Raw genomic sequence first — 15,965 nt, 5'->3', positions numbered from 1 at the left:
ATGCATTAGGTTGAAAAGCCACTTTTGCAGTCTTCTGTCTCAAATCTTGCTGCTGTGATCAAAGTGTTTAGGTTGAAAGTACCCAAAACCCTGGTTTTGAGAAAGTGCTCGGCTGGTCCGCTGAACATAACCTAAGCGGACGGCTTTGAAAATTTAGCTGGCAAGCACTCTTCCAGGTGACTTCTTCTTTGTCTTAACCACTTTCCCATGAAGAACTACACAGAAGCTTCTCACCGTTTAGCACCTGTCACTAGGTAAGCCCCAATGCTTTAACATCATTTTCTAGAGGACAGCCTGCTACTGTAAGGTACGTCTAACTGAACGGAAACATACTTACTTCATAATCATTGTGATCGAGCAGCCAAAACCCTTGAATGAGCTGAACGAGCCCCTGCGGGATAGCAAAGGCTTTGCAGAAGGACTGCAGTAACGTTCCTGTGTTATTTGGCAAGGCCTGCCCGATATCCAGCAGCAAGTACATTGTCTGATATCAAGTGGCAAATTAAGGCAAAAACATTTGTAACACCAACAGTGTATCCCATTACATTTAGAAAAACATAACGAAATAAGAATAGAAAAGGGGTAGGAAGCAGAAAATACTGATGTCTTAAGTGTGGCCATCTGAAGCTGTTCTCGCCTAAAGACAGCCAGGTCCTAAGCACAAAATGGCATTCTGATTAAATAACCAGAAAGAAATACCCTTGGATTTCCGTAAGGCATCAAAAAATGGTCAGCTTGAGATAGTTAAAAGTTTCCCTTAGAAACACAAATCAGTTGAACATCCAGTGTTTCATTTTTAAAGCAAACAAATTCTACAGTTGGTTTTCTTCCTCACTGCCTGAGCAGATAAACCAACATCATTGACTATGTGCTTCCAATAGAACTGAGCTCTGAAGGATAAACGCTGGCTCTAAACCAGGACGCACACCGCTCATTGCCAGGGCCGCTTTCTGACCCCTGGTTTTAGGGACACTTTCTAAGAAGGCAGCTCTGGCCTACACCGTTTTCAAAGCCCTTGCTCTCTAGGCTCCCCTCTGGGGCAGGCAACAAACAACAGAGGCAATTCTCTGTTTCACCAGCTTAAACCACTTAAAGCCCTGCTTCTGACAGTGCTTCTGTCTACAACTTTGTCCTAAACAAAATGTTTTCACTTGCACTGTGTTTGAAGCACAAATTAAAATATCTTCTTCAAGATGGGAGATGAGAAACGTTTAAGACCATTTCTGCGCCTATGCTGGAGGTGTAATAAAAACAACCAGAAAGGATACAATTGCGTGTTTGGCGATTTCTACAGTGTCTTCCAGCAAGTAGAGCTGCAGCAGGGCCTGAAAGGAAACATGAAGTTTGTTAAAAACTCCTGTCTTCCACCAGTCTCTGCTGTTTGCGTGGGGTTGGGGGCAGGGGTGGCGTTTTCAGGGAACACAGCACTCACCTTTAAACTAGGAGGGGGATATTTCCCAGTCGGTTCTTCGCCTCTGCACCACAGCTTCTCCACTCGCTTTCCCAAGTGGGAAACCATTCCGTCAATCATCAGGCCATCCAAATCCCATTTTCCTCTGAAAGAAAAAGGAGCAAGTTTGCTACAAGACAGCAACACCACCCCCACGGGGCACTAAGCAGAGGTGTGCGTAAACATCTGAACACAGGACAGTAACCTCGGTGTTCAACGCAACGCGTGCATCACCAAAGCCAAAAGTCCCGCTGGCAAATGCATCAAGCACAGCAAATACAACTGTGGAGAGAAGAACCGTTCACTTCTACTCCTTGACTTGCAGTGCAAGGGGGCCGGAGTTGTACTGAAAGGCTTACCTGGACAAAAGCATCAGTCTCTCTCGGTGAGCTCTGTAGTGGCTCTGAAGCAGAGGGTAATTGTAAAAACATCTAGACGAACGCTGACTCTCATCTACAGGCAAGAAAGGAAAAGCAAGTTAGAGATGCAACAGCATTTTCTAAACCGATTCTTTTGACTCCAAAAGAGAGAAGATCATACAAGCTAAGCATCAAGCAGCACAGGCAAGCCTCCAACTCTGAAAGAAGCCAGTCCCATTTCTGCCTTTCTTAAAAGAAAGGTGAGACCTCGATTCCTTCTTGTCTCAAGGGCCATTTCAAGTTGACAGTCGAAGCAGCATTCAGAACACGTAGTGTAACCTGAAGTTCACTACCAAAAACATTCTCAAAGGGAATAGAATTTACAGTCCTTCCAAATGAACAAGTATTTCTCACCTAAACCCTCTGGAAGGAGACCCGAGCGACAGAACCACATGACCATTTGTGCATACAAGGAGTTGAGGCCGGCTAGCTCGTGCTTATCTGTCAAGTCTGGAAAATACGAGAAAAGGCACAAGATGGCTTTGGTTATGCAATTCCTTTCCTTTCTATAGAACTCCCTTCATCACACTAAATAGAAAGTGTAAAAATAAGACGGTAGAAATCCCTGCCTTTGCATTTTTCTCTCTGTATTGCTCTCTGATCTGAAGAAAAATCTCACCATCACCACCAAAACAAAAAGCAACCCCAACTAAGGACAACATTCTCTTTCCACAACTACAAGACAACTAGCATTCCAAACCTTACTAAAACAGATTCACTAGTTCTCTTAGACAAACCTTCACAAATCCCTTGGGCTTCTCTTGGCAAACAGTTTAAGATGGTGCTAAGGTTGTACAAGCGGAACTGGCACTGATGAAGAGACCGGTGTGTCTCTTGGTCAATGAAGGAGCCATCAAAGAGCGGGACACCTTTGCAAGAAGAGACATGAAATCATTAGCCTCTAGAGGGATTTCAGAGTTTCAAAGTACATGCGTACAATTATCAGGTACCGGCAGATTACTGAATAAGCTCAATAGCAAACAATGACTTGATGTTTGGGGAATGACTTGGCTACTACTCACATATTTGGTTAAATTCATCTGCGGCGTGGAGCGCTCTGTTCCACGCGCACTCACGGACAAACTGTAAATTTTCTGCAGCACTTGGCTGCTCTGTAAGAAAAGAGAACAAAAGAAGAAGTGAATGACCAATTTCAAACTAGAAAACACAAACCAGAAAAACAACCTCACAAGCCTTACCTTCGGCTGTCCAACGGTTAATGTACCCAACCAGAAGTTCTAAAGAACCAGTCTCGGCAGCTGCAGACAATAGTGCCTCTAACTGCTCCTCCTAAGCAGAACACACAAAATCAAATGAGCGACTTCCATGCTGGCACTCTCTGAACCATCAACAGCACCATTCTCTGGACGATATCATCACAATTGAGCAAAGGCAACCAAAAACCAGTTTGTGGGCTAGGTCACTTCAGCCCTTGCAATGCTCAATGAAGTATTTTTTAGCTTCTCTCTCAATACTCAGGCCTTTCCTTTTCCTCAAACACCGACACAATATACACTGTACATCAGCTAAACTAACACACAACTTTAAATCACACTTGGGAAGATGCTTTCTAGGCTTGTTTGGCACAAGCGGATTGATGTGGGAAAGATGGAGTGAGATGAACCTTCTTTCAGGATTAGTTGCCACATTCTGTGCAGTGGCTCGGAAGTTGCCATTTGGCCAGTTTAGAAGAAAACAATTCCATTTCTTCTCAGACAGTTAAATAATTGTTCCTGTTCTCCCTTCTGTCCTCCGTTTTCAAGTTGATCAGGGAACCAAACCCCAGCTCATGACGATCGATGCAGGGAGTGCAAAGGACAGGCAAAGAAGATGGAACAGCTTTCCCTGCCTTCCTCAACAGCTCTGTTCTTCTTGCTTCTCCTCCAGCAATGGTCTATTCCTCTCTAGACACTCAATCCCGGATCGGGTTTCAACAGGAGACAAGGGCAGTTTTATGCTCCCAAGAGTGGACCTAAACCATTACCAGCTGCGTGAAACTGGCAGGATACGAGCACAAATATGTGTGGGGCTGGGCAGGATGAGCAGAAAATGGTCTCCGATACCCAAAGCAGTGCAACAGAAAACTTGGGAAGGGCCCATCTCTCGACATTCGCAAGAAAGAGACAGGAAAAACTCACCTCCTTCCACAAGGGGGTGCAAGTCATACGCAAAACTCCAAGGCTCAGCAAGCACACACCATCTGCAGGAGCAAGGAATGTTGGACAACTTTACAGACTCTCCCAGTTATCTTACGAGCAGCAGTACTTGGAAAGGTATAATTGAGCACCCATTCTCTGCATTAGAGCACTCATAGTCCTTGTTTCAAACAATAATTACAAAAATCCCCCGGGCTACCAAGGCGCTGTACTTGCAGCTTCTGTTCAAAGGCCTTTCCTTTTCTGGCCATCACCATTTCACAGGCTACGTTACAAAAGCACCAAAAAAAGCACGTTTGACAATATTAAATCCCTTGTTGGGCTGGGTTTATGGGGCTTCAGGGTCTTTTGCTTTGCCTTTTGATTGACACAATGAACAAGAAAACCAAGAAATGACACCTGACCTCAAGGAAAGCTTATCACTATTAAAAGCAATTAAATACCTACCAAAACCACAGCTGCTTACACGAGGAGTCTCGCCAGGTGCTAGGTAAGAAGGAGGACCTCTCCAAGCTAGACTCGTCTGGTCTACCATCATATCCAAAACGAGGTTTGGAGAAGCCAGGCTTGTTACCATATCCAGCGACCACAGTGCAAAATAGGGGCAATCGTGAAGGGATTCTGGTCTGCAAGAAAACAAGCGCGTAAGCTAAACACCAACATTCAAATGAATTATTTGTAAGGGCAGCGAAAACAACTTAATAAAACTCTACCTTAGCGAGGCTGGCATCTGAGCATTGAGCCAGCCATTAATGTCAAACACGCCCAAGTAAGTCGACAGGTATTTCTGACCACTCGCATACCCTTGCCAACTGAAGAATGAGACGCTGGCGTTAGGAGATATTACTGAAAAACACAAGACACGGTTTCTTCCTTGTAGAAAATACAACACTGATATTTTTAAAACACCACTTTCTACTTGGGCTTAATTCAATCCTATCGCTCAGGAAACACAACACTTAACGAGAGTAACACAGACATTTACAGAAGGGAAAACATCTCTGAGATGCGTTCCAGACACACTGCCCGTTTTTCTTCTTCAAACTGCATCGATGCTAAGCCAAACCAAACACACAGTCAGTCATTAGGGAATTAAGTTTTCCATACATGAAGAGCAGATCAAGACCTTTAGCTGGATGAAACGTTCAGCAAAAGTGCGCTAGGAACATAGGCACTGCCCCTTTCTGAAAGCATCAAAATAATGATCGTATACACTTGTATCACTCCAGTGACATTATCAATTCCCACAGCTGACTCAGTGACACGGTTCAAGAGTAGCTCCTTTCCAGCAGGTTCAAGAGAAAAGAACATTGTTATCACATCAAATCGGTATAGAACCCCCAAACTCAACAGCCAGGAAATCGGAATCAAAAGTCTAATATAAAACATTCACAATATTAAATTTCTCTGAAGAAACTGCATGACCTCTCTTCTCTGTTGAGAGCGTGTTCTCTGGATGTTAGCAAAGTAGGGGTCTATCATTTCCCCTGGCAGAAGAAGGAAGAGCCTTCCATCCCCCCAGCACATCAACCCAACACAGACATCAGAACAAACCTCCATTCATGCTGTCGTCTTCGTCCAGACGGTCATTGAACTCTTCGACCGTCTGACACCCGAGTAATTTCATATTGCTGTTCTGCCCTGTGCGGGGAAAGATTACATCCGCGAGATCTAAACCGAACTTCTCTTCACAGCATGCCAAATCCTGGGGAAACAATAAGAAAGGAGACAAAAGGTCATTTTGAGATACAAATGTACTTTCTACCTCAGCAGCAAAGAACGCATCAATCTGATAGAAGATGCATAGTATATTGTCCATGAGCTCACTTCTGACAGCAAACAGAAACTACGTCTGGGGCGCAGGAGAATTCACTGGTGAATTCCTTCACCGAGCACAGCAAACAGGGAAAACAGAGAGGACATCCAGAACAAGGCCTTCAGGCAGATGTAAGCAAATTCCTTCAGGACACGCACAAGAGCCGGCAGGACTGGGTTGAACCTCTGATATTGCTTACTTAGAACACGGTGGGAACTGAAACACTCTCTTTCCAAGAGCGGCATTCATTCATGCAACACAGGAAAATGTGTCTTGTGGACAAAGAGCAGATGTTGAGGAGTGTCTTTGTTGCCCAGAACTACATGAAGACACTTCTCAGATGAGAAGCGCTGCTCGGACTCTGCTGTGAAAGCAGAGACTGTACCCTCGTCAGGAACTGAACGTACAGGAACTCTTTGCAGATGCCTCTCCTGGGAACACACAACACTGCAGTATCAAATGGTATGACCTGTTTGCAAGTAGTATGGATAAAGTGCTCAGGAAGACTCAACAAAGGACTTTCTAGTTTAAGTCTGCTCCCAATTTTGTTGGTAAACATTTTCCCTGCCAACTCAACTGACACTCGCTTAGAGAAAACGACTGTTTTCATCTTTTCACATCCATGTACCTCTTACCTCATACATGACTCGTCCTGATTCCGTGCGTCTTCGTTTAACAAATGTTAACTGCAACAGCCGTAAAGTCAAAGCGTCACCTCCACTGGAAAAGGTACAAGAGATGACATTTGCTTACAAAGCTGCTTTATAGTCCTCATTATCATTTAATTAGGTCTAGACTCAAGTTCTGTCAACGGCATCAGCCTCCTGCACAGCTAACTAAACCAAGCAAAAACTATCAACTAGATGTGAACAAATATAGAACAAAGGAAATCAATCCAGTGCCTCACTGTAAGTTTTCATTCACCTTTTTTGTGTAGACTGAACAGCCCACAAGTAGCAGGAGCTGCCAGGATCATTCGCAGGCTCTTGAAAAGTAAAAGCACAGACAGGAATCCTTCCTCCTTTGAGCCAAGAGTTGTGCCTACAGGTTTAAGAAGGAAAAGAAAGGAACAAGAATGAAGAAAAAAGGTGAGCCTCTGGCCCTAACATTGGCTCTAATTGCATCCTAACTGTTTGACGTAGCCACAAGCAGCATGATTTCACTTACTCCCTCGTCAAAGTTCCTATATTCCACAGCGAGAGGGAGCCGTTGGAAAAGCCCACGACGAGCTGATTGGTTCTGCTGATGAAGTAGAGCGTGGATGCTGCTCTTCTACAACAGCTTTGTAATGGGAAACAGAGATGTCTCTTTCCTCTCATCGCAGTTTCTCTTACTTGAGCAACTTCACCAGGAGAAGCAGTGGCAAAATCGAGATCTACGCACACAAAAACACACACAAAAAATGAACAGAAGCAGAACATTCCCAAGTAACAGGACACCTCTGACATTAAGCCACTCCTGGTTTTAAGCCTTTCAGGACTCTACGATGGCAAATGGCCATCTGCAATCACTAGTCAGAAATGCCTGCTCACAGGTGCCTTCAAAGGGGGATGCAGACTGGTGATTTAAAAGACACACCCGTTCCTGCTTTCAAGTTCAAGTTTATAAACTGCGAGCTTACCCAATATTTCTATTTTCTTCTGGCTCCAAGAGAAGTCGTGCAAACAAAGGTCGACCAGAAGAACATGCCCGACATCTGTAGCCACTGCTGCCACTCCAGTGAACCACCGCAGACTCGGATGGAGGTACCGATTGCTTGCGTTGACTCCTCCGTCATTAGTTACAGGTTCAATAGCAATCACCTACAGGAAAATTACAGGTTAATATTTAGGCTCCTTGACCGCTAAGCAGAAATCATTCCAAAGTGGAGCCAGAATTTGCACATCAGAAACAAGAAAGTAAAAGAAGGATCATTAGACTGAAAGCCGAAGCGTTGTTTCCAATTCTATCAAGGAAAAAAAAGCCCTGTACACAAATCTGTTACTGCTTTCCAAGTCCTACGCTTCCTGCACTCATTGAACCGAATTAACTTCAATGGTGCAGCCTAGTTGACACTGTTGCCTCCGGAGGCGTGGCGACCTGGTTCAGGATCGGCACAGTCACCAAACACAGGTCACTCAGTCCATGAGCTCACAGACACCCATGTGGTGGATGGCAAATGGCGTTTATTGGTACGTAACACAGCCTTATGTAGCCTGGGCTTACGATGTCACTTCCGTCCGCTTACATTATGAACTAATATGCAATTGGCTACCTGGGAGGGGGTCCTACCTTTCCGTATATCGCGAGATCTTCCGACCGCCGGGCCTTAGCTACCCACATTTCCCCCCTCCCTATGCTTAACGAAATAGCCAAAAAATTATAAAATATAAAAATCTTAGCAAATATAAAATCTTAAGAATATATAATCTTACCAAATTTAAATAAATTAACAAATATAAAAATCTTAACATGTCTCAAATATAACATCAAAAGTCTGAATTTAAAATACAAAGTCTAAACGTGTAAACAACAGTTTCATAGTAACAAACACTTGGCACACTTGGGCCAATGGTAACTTAAATGTAACTGGGTGTAGCGCTAACCCAATACCTTCTTAAAGCAGCTGCTGGTGTTCTACAAACATAATTTTAACCTTCGCTGGCCAGCTCTTAACAAGCGACGCAAGCTTACTCAATATACAGGGTGTAAAGACCAATACCAATATGATTATTACAATCAGTTCTAAAATCAAAATTACACAAACAGATAGCAGCCCCTTCCCATAGAGGCTACGTCGCTGTTGTTTGGGTTCCGCCGCTGCGGAACTCCCATGTGCGGACAGGATGCTTGTCGATTTGTCCTCTCCTGCCACCGGGGCGTACGGGTTACAAGGGCATCTGATAATTGATCCTGTGGACAGAAACTCACAGTTTTCGTTAGCTTTATCGTGTAAGTCCGGTTTAATAGACTTAAGCGGACACCACTTAATTTTACCATCTTTCTTGATAGCAGCATACCCTCGCCCTGTCAGGACTAGCCTCCACCCTTGTTCCCATTCTCCCAGCTCATTTCTAATTGTGACCAACGGGCCTTCCTCTAACGCTCGGGTGGCCCAATGTTTTTGGGTTGGGCTATTCACCTCTTCCCCCCGGGGGAACTGATTTAGTGCTAGCAGAGCAGTCGCTAGCAGGCGTGCTTTGTCTCCCAGGGGAACGGCTTTAACAAAACCTTCCGTTTTTGCTAATACCTCTAATTTAGATTTCAGCGTTTGATTTGCTCGTTCGACTATGGCTTGTCCTGTGCTATTATATGGGATGCCGTGTATTAAGGTGATACCCCACTTCCAAGCAAATGCCTGGACTGATTTGGAGACAAAGTTCGGGCCATTGTCCGTTTTGATCTGATTAGGGACGCCAAGCCATGCCACAGCCGTCAGCCAATGTTGGATGGTCGCTTTGGAGTCGGTCTTAAGGTGTTGCGTAGCTACAATGACTCCGCTATATGTGTCTACGGTTACTGCTAGCCATGCTCGAGGTTTTAGCAACTGACAGAGCGTGAAATCCGTCTGCCACAGCTCGGAGGCCTTAAGGCCTCTGGGGTTGACTCCACTGGACCACAATGGTGCTTTCTGACAGTGGGGCCACGTGGCTACTATGTGTTTCGCGTCAGTAACTGAAATCCCGCACCTCTTTGCTAACACTTTAGCTCCAATATGGAGAGACTCATGCAGCTGACGGGCATCTCTTAGCATCCACAGTCCTTTCGCTGCGGCGTCTGCTTTGTCATTACCGGTTTGGAAGAACCCTTTGATTGGGTTATGGCTATTGATGTGGATGACCGATATGGTACCTTTTCGGGAAAAAAGTGCTTCTTCTAACATTAAAGCTGCTGTGGATGTTGACACGCCAGGCCCCAACATGGCTAAGCAAAGCTTGGCCACAAACATTGAGTCAGTCACTATGTTGAGGTGTTCCATTGGGAACAGTCCGCATGCTAGTACTACGGCCGTCACTTCTAGCTGCTGGACTGAAAGCGCACGATCGGTCATTTTAATGCAGTGCCATTCTCCTTCCGATTGCCATACTGCTGCTGCAGTTGAGGTCGCTGAGGATGCGTCTGTGAAGATCGTTGGTCCTTGTTGGGGTCGGTCCATGATTTTCCGTGGGAGGTCGATGTCGACAATTGCCAGCATCCGAGTCCAGGGGGGCTTTGTAGCATACCGGACTTCTCCACCGAATCCGACAACGGCTATGGCCAGATACTCAGACATTGCTACTGATTGCGTTGGGAGCTGTTTGCGGAAAGGTAGGTATATCCTGGCAGGTTCGATGCCTAGGTGTCTTAGGGCGAGTTTTCTGCCTTTCATGATGAGGTTACCAAGGCACTCGATTCCTGGAGAGAATGCACGTGACGGTTTTCCTAGGACTATCCATTGTATAGGTTGAGCTTTATCAGGGGGGCCCTGGGCTAGTGCCCCTACTCCCCCTCCTTCCGTGAAATCTACATACAGGTCAAATGGTAAATTCGGGTTCCATCTGGCAAGTGTGCTTGACGATACCTGTTGTTCGATGAAGTCGAGAGAGTTCACTGCTTCCGTCGTCAGTGTTTTTTGCTCCCATGGGTGCTTTCCTTTTAGAAGATCATGCAGACGGGCCATGGTTTCAGGAGGGATCAGGACGATATTACGGAGCCATTGCAAAGACCCCACTAGCTGTTGCATATCATGGAGCGTTTTGATGCGTCGACAGATTTTTATTGGGGGGGGTGTCACACAAGAACTTGTGATCCCCACTCCCAAAAAACTGACACATGGCCCCCTTTTAATTTTCGCGCTCGCAATCTCGAACCCGTTTATTTTTAAAGTTTCTGAGACTGTTGACACTAGCTGGTCCACCTGACTTTCTGACTGCGCAGCGATCAAAGTATCGTCCATGTATTGAATGATTGTTGCGGTCGGGCCACTGTGCCGAACCGGTGCTAACGCTCGATCCATCGTAATTTGGCAAATAGTAGGCGAGTTGATCATTCCCTGAGGCAGCATTTTCCACTGAAAGCGCAAGTTGGGGCGTTGGCTATTTGGGAACACGACAGAAAAAGCAAACCGCTCCTTATCTGCCTCATGTAAAGCTATCGAGAAAAAACAGTCCTTAATATCAACGACAGCACAAGGTTGTCCTTCTGGTATCATAGAGTTCATGGGCAACAGCGTTTAGACAGGACCCACTGGTTGAATTTTCTTGTTTACCTCACGCAGGTCATGGAGGAGACGAAACCCCTCGCCGGTTCGTTTGGGTATTACGAAAACTGGGGTGTTCCATGGGCTAGTGGAAGGCTCTATATGACCTCGTTGTAGTTCATGGTCAATTAGCTCAAGAAGAGCATCCATTCGAGGCTTCGACAGGGGCCACTGCTCGACCCGTACTGGGTCGGATGATTTCCACTTCAGTTTAATTGGTGGAAGTGGGTATGCGGCAGTGGCCCTTATGGTAAATTTGTCACTCTGGCTTTTAATAGGGCTAGAGCGTCCCTTCCCAGCAGGGGTGGGACTCCCGACACAACATATGGGAAGAGGGTAATAGTTTTCTCCGGCCCCTTTTCAGTGTGAAGCGTTATTGCTATCGGTTGAGCGCTCTTCCGAGCTCGGGTTAATCCCCCAACTCCTCCCACCATAGGGGCATCTTCCAATTTCCAACGTGGGGGCCAACTCGTCCCGGGAATAACTGTAACGTCTGCTCTGGTATCGATCAAAAAGGGGACACTAATGGTAGTGCCATTTAGGGTATTATAAAGGGAACAAGTCCCCCACACCACTGGTGAGTTATCACACTTCACTGCCAGGGCCACCCTGGGGTCTCGCCCCCAGAGGGTTGTCCTTGCTGTCCCTGAGATAAGGGCAGGTTCGACTGGACCGCTGGTTGGATCATAAAGTTGGTTGCTTCTTGGGGGGGGCTGCAGGTTCGGGGGTGCTTCGCCCCATTCGGGGTTGGCAAGTTGGGCTGCCTGGTGTCCCAAGTGGGAAAGGGCCGTGCGTGGCCCAGGTGCCCTCTCCCCCTCCTGTTTCCCTGAGTTTTAGATCTGCATTCCTTGGCAAAGTGCCCTTGCTTCCCGCAGACCCAACATGGTCCTCTGGGTCGATTCCAGCGCAGGGGGAATGCTGTTGGCAAGTCATTAAACCGAGGGCAGGTTGTTACAACGTGACCCACCTGGCCACATTTAGAGCATGCCATCACGTTGGCTATTGCGGTGCTAACGGCCACCTGGATTGGGGCTAGATGCTCTTCCTTCGCGACATGCTTGATCATGTCTGCGATACTCGACCCCACCGGCAATGACCGCAGAACTTCTTTGGTTGCCGAGTTGCACTGCTGACGCAAGCATTCTGCTACGACCGGGCCTTTTGCTTCCGCAGGCAGGCTCGAAGAGTCGACTGCTGCCTGGAGACAGTCTACGAATTGTGTGAAACTCTCACTTTCACTTTGTTTTATCGTGGACCATGGTGATGGCTTGGCGATAACTCTAGAAGCCGTGCGAATGGCTTCTCTGGCCGCACGGGTAGTTGCCATGACTTCATGGGCCCGCAGGCCCTGAGCTTGCGCCTGAGGGGTGATCATGGTTGGGTCTGTTCCCATGAGCCGCTGCAGGCTGGAGCCGTGCAGTGGGTGATCTGCCCCAGCGACTTGGGCCAGCTGCCTCACGCAGTTGTCCTCCCATTCTTGTTTGAACACAATCATCCCTGCCCCGTCGAATATTAATCTACAAGCTTGTTTTATATCAAAGGGCAGCATGTCATCTCCACCGAAAACGCTGTCTATGAGGGTGGAGACCATGGCAGAATTAAGTCCTTTATCTGCAATTGCTTTAACAATTGCTTGTATGTCCTGAGGGTTTATTGGCGAGTGGACCCTCTGTCCCCCGTCTGTCACCCGGACCGGGAATGCTAGTGTGGCTGATGGGGCCCCATCGGGACACGCTATCTTTATTTTTCTCCAATCCGTGAGAGGGATTTGTCCCCCTCTCGGCTTTTCTTTAATTCGAGTGGGGACGTGTCGGCTTTTAACTCTATGCACCCCCACTCCCTCCTCCTCTGAGCTCGAGTCGGTTGTGGACCACCCGCCCGGACTAGTGTCCGAGCCGGAGCCCGAACTCGACTGACCGGTCACTTCCGGGCCCCGAGCTCGTTTTGTTCGGTCCCGGCCCCGCCCACTCCCCTTGCAGAGAGGCCGCTCCCTCCCCCCGGCTCGCCCCGCCTGCTGCTCGGAGCAGACGGACGCTGACTGGCTCTCCGCCCCTCGCCCCCCCCCCCCTTCTCTTTCATGTTCTCCTCCCCGTCACGCTCGCACGCGCCATTCAATTCCAGCGCTTCCTCCCTGTTCGCGCCGCGAACGTTCTCACCCCGCTTTTCCCTTTCCCGCTCGGCGCCATCTTGGGCCGCAGGAGGTGCCGCTCTCCCCGAGATCTCCTCGGGCTCCGCTTTCCCAGCGGCGCCCCCGGCCTCCTCGGCCAACCCGCCCCAGAAGGATTTCGCTCGTTTCTGTCCCTCCGTGAGCGGCTCGGGGTTTGGGGATTGAGGGGACGTATCACCCTCTCGCAAACATTTAGACTCTGCATAATCATCACCACGTGGGGGGTGCAGAGTCCGCGTGGCCGCCCCGACCCCCAATCCCGGGGTGGCCGGCAAACAGTCCCTTGCCGCCCTCCAGGTCTCCTGCTCCTGCGTGGCCTCCTGCAGGGCCTGTACGACTTTCCCCCACGACTTAAGGCTTTCTGCACAACCCGAGGACATCGCCTCCTCAGCTAACGCTTTGGTGCATTCATCCCGCACCTCGGGGTGGAGAATATCCACCGGCTGGTCAATGACCCCAAGCTCTAAAAGTCTCGCAACGGCGAGAATAAAATCTTTAGGCTTACAATCTGTCTCAAATAATAGTGATACGACCTTCACATGGGCTTCCATCTTCCTTGTGGGTCCGGGAGCGTCCTCCCCGCCGGGCTGGTCCAGCCGCACCGGCCACCGTTCACCCGATTCCAAGCGACTTCCCGATTCCCGGAGCTCCTTCCCGGCTCCCGGGTTTCGGCACCACTTGTTGCCTTCGGCGGGCGTTGCCTCCGGAGCCGTGGCGACCTGGTTCAGGAATGGCACGGTGACCAAACACAGGCCACTCGGTCCATGAGCTCACAGACACCAATGTGGTGGCTGGCAAATGGCGTTTATTGGTACGTAACACAGCCTTATATAGCCTGGGCTTACGATGTCACTTCCGTCCGCTTACATCATGAACTAATATGCAATTAGCTACCCGGGAGGGGGTCCTACCTTTCCGTACATCGCGAGATCTTCCGACCGCCGGGCCTTAGCTACCCACATGACACCTTACAGGTTCCACTGTCGGTGAACTCCAAAGACAATGGTACTAGTTAGCCCAGGTTTTTACATCGAGGCCCCCTTGACTGCACCGTTTGAACTGACAAGACGTTAATGCAATACAAATAAAATACCTCCGGCAACGACACGTTCCAAAGCTTTTCCTGAAACTGACTTATGCACATCTAACAGCGGAAAAGCTTTGTAATTTCAAATTACATAAAGAAGTACGTACCCTTCCTGGAAGCGCAATGGATTTAACCACTCTGGATCCTTCAACGTCATACAAACAGAGAGCATTTCCAACACCAACCAGCAGCCCCAGTCTCTTCCACCAGGAAAACTCCTTGACCACACGGACAGTGGGAGTCCGTCCGTGAAGCCCACAGAAACGGTACGCAGAGAGCCGCTCGCCTGTCACGGGGTTCACCACCTCAAGGTGAGGACCACGTGCCAGCCACGCCAGGCCCTTGCTCCCTGGAAAAGAAATGAAAACAGCCTGAAGTAGAATCTTTCAATTGTCCAAGATTGGTGCAAGTTGTGGTAATTTCAAAGTTTCACTTTGCTAATCTTTGCATGTGAGCACTTAGAATTCTTACAACATCCTTTTTGATCTCTCTCCACCCGAGGCTTCTCAGCAGCACCCACCTGGCACACCTGATACTCTGACCCTGTGCTTCAGGAACCCCCCAGGCAAGAATTACTTTGTACCAAGACCTAAGTGAAAAGAAAATGCTCACCTCCAGAAATCTTGCCCCATAGCACAGAACCTTGGGGCAGATCATCTTCCCCAAGTGCCTCAATAGACTCCTTCGGGAAATTCAGCAGACTGCTCGTCGCCTGCGCCGTTAGGGATCGCATTCTGCACTCTAAACAAAAAAAAAACAGGAAAAGAGACTCGTGCCAGCCATAAATGCATCTGAGATTGACACAAGTTTCATCACTATGCAGAGAAAAATCTCCTCTCTGGCACCTGTAGGCTTTTTCCTTACAAAACCAGCCCTGGCGCAGTTTGTGATCTCACAGTAGAGCTAAAGCTTTCCCTTGATTTGATACTTTAGTATTTACTCTCAATTGTCTTCTACTAGATGTCACATACCATCTATGTCGTGTTCACTTTTGGTATCTTCCTTTGGAACATTAAGCTGTACTAAGTCCTTAACTACCTTGGTTCTCCACTGCTTCCAGAAAAGGGAAAGTGGATATTTCCACATTCCTGGCAATTCAGACTTTCAGAGCTCATGATTAGAAAGGACGTTTCCACACGCTTCTGAAGTGAACATAGCACAGACTTTGAAACACTGGGTTTGCTACACTTAGATCTCCTATTCCTTATTCCAGTCCCCTCCTTCCTCCTGCCGGTCCCTGCCACGTCTTGGTGGTGTTTCCAAAACTTCCCAGGCCTTTCAGAGAGCTCCCACACTAAAGCTGTTCCACGCAGAGCTCACACTGCACAAGGGCAAGAGAGACACGTTGCACAAGAACGCAGAAGCTGGGGTGATTTCCAAGAATTAAGAAATGGCTAAGTAAGAGATATTCCAGACACAGGGAAATACAAACTACTTTAGTGAACGATGATTTGCAACTTCTATGGCTTCTTCAAAAAGCCTCTGGAAGAGCAGACACAATAAACTGGGATGATTTACTCATCTTATCAGAGACCCAGAAGGCGATGGATTGAGGAACACTTGGTCCGTCCTTTCCCACTAGAGCAGAAACACCTTCTCCCCGGCGTTCTAACCAGTTACCCAGCCACCTCCGACAGGTGTTCTCCCACATC

The 15,965-nt window shown here is 47.9% G+C and overlaps 1 protein-coding gene across 1 annotated transcript; it reads right to left on the bottom strand.

The window, feature by feature from the left end:
• Positions 1 to 1,229: 1,229 nt before the first annotated feature.
• On the bottom strand, positions 1,230 to 15,175 carry LOC138726347 (protein ELYS-like). The gene is made up of 17 exons (XM_069868032.1): positions 14,926 to 15,175; positions 14,421 to 14,662; positions 7,463 to 7,643; positions 7,009 to 7,216; positions 6,766 to 6,882; positions 6,477 to 6,561; positions 5,580 to 5,730; positions 4,739 to 4,871; positions 4,473 to 4,651; positions 4,238 to 4,290; positions 3,069 to 3,159; positions 2,892 to 2,981; positions 2,607 to 2,738; positions 2,224 to 2,319; positions 1,810 to 1,903; positions 1,433 to 1,556; positions 1,230 to 1,325 (listed from the first exon to the last, which is right to left on the bottom strand). Exons 1-17 carry the CDS (start codon positions 15,044 to 15,046, stop codon positions 1,230 to 1,232), a joined length of 2,193 nt encoding a protein of 730 aa, XP_069724133.1. The 5' UTR covers positions 15,047 to 15,175.
• Between the last annotated feature and the right edge of the window lie 790 nt (positions 15,176 to 15,965).

This window comes from Phaenicophaeus curvirostris, chromosome 13 (genome assembly GCF_032191515.1).
Source record: "Phaenicophaeus curvirostris isolate KB17595 chromosome 13, BPBGC_Pcur_1.0, whole genome shotgun sequence".
NCBI lineage: Eukaryota > Metazoa > Chordata > Aves > Cuculiformes > Cuculidae > Phaenicophaeus > Phaenicophaeus curvirostris.
The sequence above is the reverse complement of the archived record's forward strand: the minus strand, read 5'-3'. Positions and strand labels throughout refer to the sequence as shown.